Here is an 8,641-nt window from a genome sequence, read left to right on the forward strand (position 1 = left end):
AATATGACCCAACCTCACAAGTACCTGCTCTTACAGTGGTCACTTTGAAGTGAGACCTTAGCTGAAACTTCTTTTCTTTTTACACTGCTCTTCTGGTTTTGCTTCTGAATGCTCACTTTTGGGCTTAAGTCATTCTGAATTTAATTCCGTTTTACTGGATTATTTTTTGTAGGGAAATTCTTTTTAGTGTGTGATTTCTTTTACATGAACAGAAGTTCTGTGGCTACTGTGGAGCAGCACATAAAGTTCACAAGCTCAGAATCTTCCAAGTCTCTTCAGGCTGCATGGGTACCCTGTTCCCTCACAGTGGTAAAAGTGGCAGAGCAGTCCCAGTTTATTCTCAATTCACTCTTACCACCCCTGGCAATAAAATGATACCTGGACTGTGACAGACAACATGTTGAAGTTTATTAGATCTGGCAGAATCTAAACCTTAGGGTTTACCCTACACTTTCTGTAAAGGCTTCTAAATGATAAGTACATCAGATGTCCCTTTTTTGCTTTAGGGAAGATCACATTCACATTAATGTTCCAATCTTCCTCCTCCCATGTTTGGAAATAAAGCTTAAATGACACCTCTGTGGGCTGCCAATGAAGATAACTTCCAGCACTAAAGACGTCGCCTCATCCAAACTACAACCGATTAAGACTATCCTCAGAAAGGGCCCTAGCAATCAGGTATACTTGGCAGCAGCAAGGAGAAGAAATGTCAGAGAATGCCCATAAGGCACCACAAGCTTCATCTTTAGCACTGAGAACATCAAAAACAACATCATCAGCATCAATCTTTAAAGAAGAAACCCCTTGCAATCTGCTATGGATATCAAATAACACATCCATACCAAATAGAAACAAGATTTTGGAGCAGCTGTTGTACCAATTGCATAAAGAGGATTTGAAGTCTGTTTTTCAACCCTCCTTCAGTTTCTCAGGGTTAGTAACATGGTACTGATGGTAGGAAAAAACACCAAACAACAATAGTAGCATCTTCATCACTGATGGGTGATTCCTTACTAATGCAGAGATGTGTGTTTTGATCCTGCCTCCACCTTATTCTCAGAACCACCATGATCACCAGAACTATCCTGACAGTAGTTTTTCCTTTCCTCCCAGACCATGCCCCCAATCCCAGCTCTAACAGGAAGTTCTCCCCTGGGAAATGGGAACACTCCTGTGAATGGTATCCAAGAAGTACCCAGTGCTGAACCCACTACCACAGGATACCCACTATCTGGCCAAGACTCAGTAGTCTGCTAAGCATACTGAGTCTGCCAGGTCTTGCCTTTTCTTGGATGGCAGATGCCCTGGGTCACAAAACAGGAGTCCAAGGGAACATGAAGAATTGATTGATACCCCCAACTTCGCAATGCCCACCAGTGAACAAAGGCATTCTGAACCCTGCCAAAGGTCTTTGCCTCACCCTGGCCTTGCTTTCCCCAACCACACAGTAAATGGGCAGTGCTATGTATCCCTGTCCAAGAGCTTCAGGCATTTCTGTATGCATCCCATCCTGAATGCTGAACATATTCTTCCACATATCCTTCCACCCAACTCATAGGAAGCACCTTAGATTTGTAATGCAGCCAAATATTTATCACTGTATATCCCTTTCAAGTGGTGCACAGCACAAGGGGAAGCAATCTTGACTGACTGCCTCCTCACAGTAGCAACACTTATCTACCTCTGCCTAGATGGCTGAGCTGATCAGGATCGGACCAGCTCACCAAAAAACTCCAACAAGCCTCAATTACCTTATCTCTTCTTGGCCAGACAGGCTGCCTGGCATGCCAGGGGAAAGAAAATTGAGCTCAGGAGATGCAGGATACCATGACACCAAAAGCATGTTTACCTAAGGAAAGATTCTTTTCATGTTGCTTACTGATAAAGAAGGCAGTATGGACTGGCCTCACATTATCAGTCCACTGCCAGATTTCACCTGCAGCCCATACAACTTTGGTTCAGGTCATTCTACCTTCAGTCCTGCAAACTGTCAGATAAGCAAAACTGTTTTGATCCCCTGCCATGTCCTCACAGCGCTGACCTAGTGATCTCACTTCAGCAACACCCAAAAACAGCTGATACTGTTGTCATCCAAAAGTATTTGGTGTACAAACGCATTCACAGCAGGGTAGAATGGCCAACATTGTTCCCCAGTGGACACAAGGCTTCATATATGTCTTGGAAATCAAAACCATCAGGTTGGTTTATTTAGCATTCCTCCCTGTCTTTCAGCATCCTTTAGACCAGACTATGGCAGGTGACAGCAGCAATGTTGCTGTGTAAACAGTTGGAATGGCCTTGCTTCCCCTTCTGTAGAAAGGTGATCAAGATGAGTTGGAACTGGTGCTGTCTATACATTGTAAGGCCTAGTAGCCTTGCACCTGGCAGGAACAGGCAACAGTTTGATAGATTTCTTAAGCGGTCAGTCTGTCACCAACTGAGCAGCTTCTGCTTGCGGAGGTTCGTTGCCAAGTTAGTATTCCAAACAATGCAAGCATGAAACCAACAAATAAGCTTACCCATGTTCTTCCCTAATCTGCAGTCAGGCACAAGTAGTAACTGCATGATCCGGATATATTCCAAGCTCTATAATACATCATCAAAAGGACTAAATCTTTCAGACTCTTCCCTGTGTCTGTTTCTGGTAAGTAGCCGAACTGAAAGAGGTTCGTGCCCTCTTCAGCCTTCATGCCCCCACAGAGGAGCATAAAGAAGCACTGGGCACTTGTCCAACTTGGACCGACAGGGCTGTTGACAAGATTCTGAGCTCAGAAGCATCAGGCATTTGCAGTAGGATCTCTAGTGGCTGCCACAGCTCACACAACCATGGTTACTGCACTAGGTTGTGAATCCTGCATAGCCTTATTATAGTCTGTATTGTTTACTAATTCAGGTCTAGACAGATACAGTGCAACTTACATGAATTACTTCACAAAATCAAAAGTACCATTAATCACTTGAAGGCACGCTCATAGGAAATATATATTTACGGCACATTGCTCAATTTGAAATGTGATGAGACCTTTTTTATCTATGTGCTTGCATATAAGTTTAACATTCATCATCTGTAAACTTCTTGACATTATCCCCTCTCCTAAATATGTTTGCCTTTTTTTCCCTATTATTTTATCTTGCTGCATCGAAGCAGCATTGGCCTGGACATAGCATCCTCTGCCTTGAGATAGTGAGCATCCAGCTGAATTGCATGAGAGCAGGGCACAAGGTTATCAGCAGGACAGACACGTGAACTCATGTGACATCCTTGTTCTTCTGGAAGGGACTGCACTATCCTTTCAACTCTTATACCCGTGCTCTCGCCCACACTCATCCCCCATGATCACATGTCTGCATTTACAATGGGAAAACTGTGCACATCACAATAAAGCTCGAAAACCCTTATGAATGAATTTATATATTGTGCTAATATGTAGTACACCAGCAATCAAAGGCTCTCTGTCAGCTCCTCTGAGCTCCCAAGCTGTTTGATTTTCAGAGTGTAAAGATCTGAAAATTTGTTTCAGGAATATAAACTAGGTTTAATGCATTAATTCATCACTGTTTCATAAAATCAAGATGCTATGCATATTACTTATGCTGCTGCTTTCCACAGGTACCTTGACTTGTTAAAATTCATTCTAAACCAATAATAAAGAAGCAGTTGTTCCCACTATTAACCCTACTCTAGCTAGTAAAGAAATATTCCTAAATTCTTCACTGACTCAGTGTAAGGCTTAATTCCCTTCTATTAATGATGTCTGTAGGGAGATAAAGTTCACCATTAAACACTGTCCCAATCTCAATCCCTTATGTACAGTCCTGCAAAATCTTATACCTAAATATAATACTGGCTAAAAGGTTAAGAGAAAAATTGTTTGTCTTGGGCTGGTAGACTTGGTATTTTTATTATGTTTCTCTTTCTTAAGCGGACGCTGGTAGAGAAGCAGAAGCTGTTGACACGACAGCACGAAGATGCTAAAGAGCTGAAGGAAAACCTGGACCGACGGGAGCGTATCGTCTTTGACATTTTGGCCAACTACCTGAGTGAGGAGAGTTTAGCAGATTATGAGCACTTTGTGAAGATGAAGTCAGCTCTCATCATTGAGCAGAGAGAACTTGAAGACAAGATCAAGCTGGGGGAGGAGCAACTCAAGTGTCTGACTGACAGCCTCCAACCTGAAAGGCTCAAATAAGAGGAGACGGCCTGAACAGGAACTCAAAGGCTGGGAGGTTTGGCAAAGTTTCCAGATATGCAAGTACAAGCCCTGGCTTGTCCAGTAGGAGCCAGACAGAGGAAAAACAGCTCTGATGATAGCAATAACACTCTTCTTCTTTGGATGATGTATTTAATTTTTTAGACCTTTTTAATGCCAGACTCTTCAACTTATTTGTTATTACTCAGCCTATAGAAAGTTCTGCAGAAGGCAGAACAAGTAGATTCTAAGCTTCAAACTCAATATATTGTGAAGTCTTGCAATAGTGCATGCAAACAATAATGGTTATTAGAATAAGGTGCAAATGCTGTCTGTTACCTTCAGATGCTGTACAGACTGTTGGGAAGCTCAAAAGCAAATGAATAGATAAACATCTGGGAACTCTAATGTCAGTAGATTTTTTTTTCCCATCATATCAAAAAAGGAAACATCCTTTTTTGGCTAGACACAGAATTAGCTGTAAGCCCTTTTTGATTGTTACCAAATTATTTGACTTCCAAAATGGTAGTATATATTCCAAAATATTGAAAATATTGTGCTAGTTTTGGGTCACTTCATTTGGCACTTAAAAGTAGCTGGAAAATCTGCTTGCTGTTTTGGGTTTTCCCCTGTACAGCTATCATCTGTGAAATTAGTAACTAAGTTAATGGATCCTCTGCACTACCTTTTTATTTACCTTCCATTTGCCTCATATTTTACATTTTTATGTAAATGATTAAGTTATATCCGGTTATGGCCCATGCAGTGATTCCTTCTTCCCCATCCCTTCCTTCACTAAATGATATATAAAAATCTTAGGCCATGTAAATACTGTGCAGTATTCAGAGTAACTCTGGTTTGTAACTGTGAACGTAGTTATTTTTTTCACTTCACATAAGGACAAATACACTTTAATGATAGGACATGATTCTTTGATATTGGGAGTGTTAGTAACACTGCCATCCACTGGAAACTCTGATAATTTCCAGTAACTGAAGCATCCACAGCTGTTCTGTCTGAACACAGTGATAGGACTAGTTGATTTGCTCTTCTGTGAGCACTATAGGACTGATCTCTGCATACGTGTTATTATCTATATTAAGATACAGTTTTATGAGCAAAGGGAAATCTTAGCTTCATGTATATACCATTTAAGTTATATAAAGGAAACCTTTCATCTCTGTTTTTAGGCAAACAAATAGATTCCCAAACTAGAAACCATTTTTAAGGCTTATGTGACCACCAGGCAAACTCTTTGAACAGTAAAAGTGGCGGGGCATAAAAAGAATGAGACCAGTCAACTTCTTATACCATCCCTATATTATCACCATTTACAAGAGGCTCTTTGTCATCTTATCAGAATCCCCATCTTCCAGGGAGCGAAGGGCCAGAGAAGTATTGATCAGTGAATTACTTACAAGTCAGAGAGTTGGCACAAGACCTTCCCTTGAAAACCAAGCCCCTTACAGACAGATAAAATGCTAAAAGAACTATTTTTCTCTACACTACTTCATACACTAATTCATATACCCCAGGCCAGGTCTTCAGTTGGTGTAAATCAGCACATCTCTGTTGTAGTCAAATGGTCCTACTGACTCACCTGAGCTGAGGATCTGGCTTCTTTTTCTTCACCCAGGTGAAAAAATGTAGATGTTTGACATCCTCCCACCATTAATATTTGCTGCTATGTTAATTCATGCTAGGCAGGTGATTCTTTTTGTCCATGGACCCATTTCTCCGCCATGACAAACCCAAAGCTAAATCATTCCCAAATAAATTATGTTTGTCTTTAGTCAAGAGTAGCATGCATTGTTTTACCTGTGGCTTTTAAAAAATAATACATATTGTGGTTACTCTGAAGTGCATATGTGAAATGTGAATAATAATATAATTCCAATGTGCGTGTATACAGTACTTTGATTTAGATTTTTCTTATGAAAATAGCAATACTGAGAGTCTTATGTATTATCCTTTTCATAATGCAGTATATAGTCACAGTTTCCTCCTCTTTCCTCTTTTTAAATTGTGCTGAAAATCTTTTTCGGTGGGACCAAAAGATGGTTGCCACTGAATGTTATATATACATCTGTAAATAGCTGTACTGTTGCTTTTAAAAAATCTGGTGCTAATGTTTTGCCTTTGACTTCTTTAGGTGATGGTTGTTTCTACACCTTGCATCCTTCCCAATTTTAGATCTCTTTGTAGAGTGAACAATTACTGTCAGGTTTCTCCAGTTGTTGTTTGGTTTCTGCAGCCCAGAGTAAAAATATGTACAGTTTTCCTGATTGATACTTAACACTTACCTACTGACAAATGGTATTGGTTGACTTTGGGGAAAATAAACTGTATATTTCAAAATACTGTGTTTATCATTCATTTTCTGTAATTTACCATGTAGGTTTTATCCTGCACTTGCCATTTAACTTCTAAGAAGGAAAGCTGGAACATATATTATGCCAGGTTAATAAACTGTTGGTCAAAAATAGGATTTTTTTTGTTGCAAATTACTTTCAGTTTAGATGAATTGATGAATCTGTCCTACATCTGGAACAGCAGCAGTACAGATATGGTTGCTTTCTCTGTTATGTGGATGAAATACTGTATATCAATAAGAAAGGGTAAGAAGAAAGAACTGTCAAAAAGTTGAAGGAAACCATTCAGTCCCTTTTGCTGTTTAATCTTTAAAGTGCATGTTTTTATGTTTCTCCTTTCCCCTGTTCTCCTAACTTTTTTCCATTCCTGCCCCCAAAGAAGGAGACGCATACAAAGGAATCATAGAGAACTCAGCATGGACAGTTGAGTTAAATTGTCCTCCTTTATTTTATGTTTAGAATATTATCTCATGTGGAAATGTCAGGTTGACTAACTTTTGTTGTGGACAGCCAGCAGTTTGTGGTAGCCTTAAACTCTATTTGTCCATGTAATCCTAGGTGTGGAAACGATGTGAAATACCAGTAGTAAAGGTAAGGAGAGGGAAGGAGGTGTTCCAGTGAGTGGGAGGGGTCCATCCTTCCTTCCTTAACAATATCTTACTTCTCTCCCTAATGATATCTTACTCCCCTACTTTATTTTTTTCTCTGTCTTGGTCCTTCTTTACCCCACCCCACCCCCACACACACACTTAAGGCTCAGGTTGGCAAATACAGGAGACTATCAGTCCACTCCACTAGTAATGTACTTTTTTTCCAAATATCTTCTACCAAATGAAAATAGGCTTTATAATGTCTGTTTAGGTGACTGAGCATATCAAGAGGTCATCTGTGCTGCCGAGTACCATGCACTGCTCCCTTTTGCCTGAGCAATACTTTCTGATTATTTTGTACATACTTCTGCCCTTGCCTCAGATTTTAAACTTGTCCCTGTTTTCTCATTATAGATGTGGTCTTCTAGTAACTATCCATAGCCAGCAGGGCCTTGTAATGTCTTTCAGTAATACACTGCCTCTTGCTTTGTAGAGTGGCGTCATGTGTTAAAGAAGTTCCTGGGATTAAGATAATTGAGGGGTTTTCAGATAGAGGTCTTTTAGGTAATAAATTGTGCCTTTGTTACACATCTGGTCAGATCTGACTATGCTGTGGCTACTACCCTGGTTTAAAATGGAAGCCAAAACTACTGTACTGGATAGCTGACATATAATTGGCTTCATAGTAAAGGAAACCATCTCATTCTTCTACCATACTCCCAGTCTGTCACTTCAACAAACACAAACATCCACAACCAAGAAGTCTGCACAAAGTTGAGCAAGTCATGAGACTTTGACTATGTTTTTTGCACATGCTTCTAGATAAGCAAGTTTAATCACTAAGGCCATGTTCAGATGTGCAGGGGTGTGTGCTTACAGCAGCACAATAGTAGGAGTAACAGTACAAATTTGTGCTGTTACTTTGGTGAGGGGCAAATTGTCTTGCCTCAGGCAAACTGGCCTTTCCCTGCTCCTCCCAGCCTCCAGCTCCCAGCATGCTGAAGCAACCAGGCACAAATGAAAGAATAGAGATGCTCTGGCCAGTAGCCAGAGCATCTCCTTGGGGAACCAAGCCTCCATTTGTTCCAGCGTGCACTATTGTAGCATGCACTGTGCTGCTTTTTTTCTTGGTGTTTTTTGTTTGCTACCAGAAAATTCTGGTATCTATTTTTGCCCCTGTGCCACAAATTTGCAGCACAGGGTATGTTTTAATGTTCCAGGCATGCAGTCTGTGCCACCACAAATGCTTTGTGGTGCTGCAAACTGCACGTGCCTGCATGTCAGGATGCAGCATAAGAGGCCATCTTGATCATGAAGGACTTTTCCTCATGCTGTTGCTCCCTGCCTCTGTAGTTGAGGTCTGGGTATAGGAACTGAGAACATGGACCCAGTCTCATACTCTCCAGGCACCTTCCCCACTACCCACTCAAAGATGTCTGATTCTAAAGTATTTGGACAGGAGGTTGGGGAAGGGCTGGTTGCTGGTGTG

General features: G+C 40.8%; 1 protein-coding gene across 3 annotated transcripts in view; it reads left to right on the forward strand.

Moving 5' to 3' along the window:
- Positions 1 to 6,548, forward strand: part of SHROOM2 (shroom family member 2) — a 298,183-nt gene extending 291,635 nt beyond the window's left edge. For all 3 annotated transcript variants that reach the window (XM_019524299.1, XM_019524301.1, XM_019524300.1), the window contains one exon: positions 3,924 to 6,548. In XM_019524299.1, the coding sequence (XP_019379844.1) occupies positions 3,924 to 4,190 (267 nt within the window). In that variant the 3' untranslated portion in view covers positions 4,191 to 6,548. The remainder of the gene's footprint in view (positions 1 to 3,923) is intronic.
- Positions 6,549 to 8,641: the final 2,093 nt, after the last annotated feature.

The sequence above is a fragment of the Gavialis gangeticus genome, unplaced genomic scaffold, assembly GCF_001723915.1.
Source record: "Gavialis gangeticus isolate Ggan-Ray unplaced genomic scaffold, GavGan_comp1, whole genome shotgun sequence".
Lineage (NCBI taxonomy): Eukaryota > Metazoa > Chordata > Crocodylia > Gavialidae > Gavialis > Gavialis gangeticus.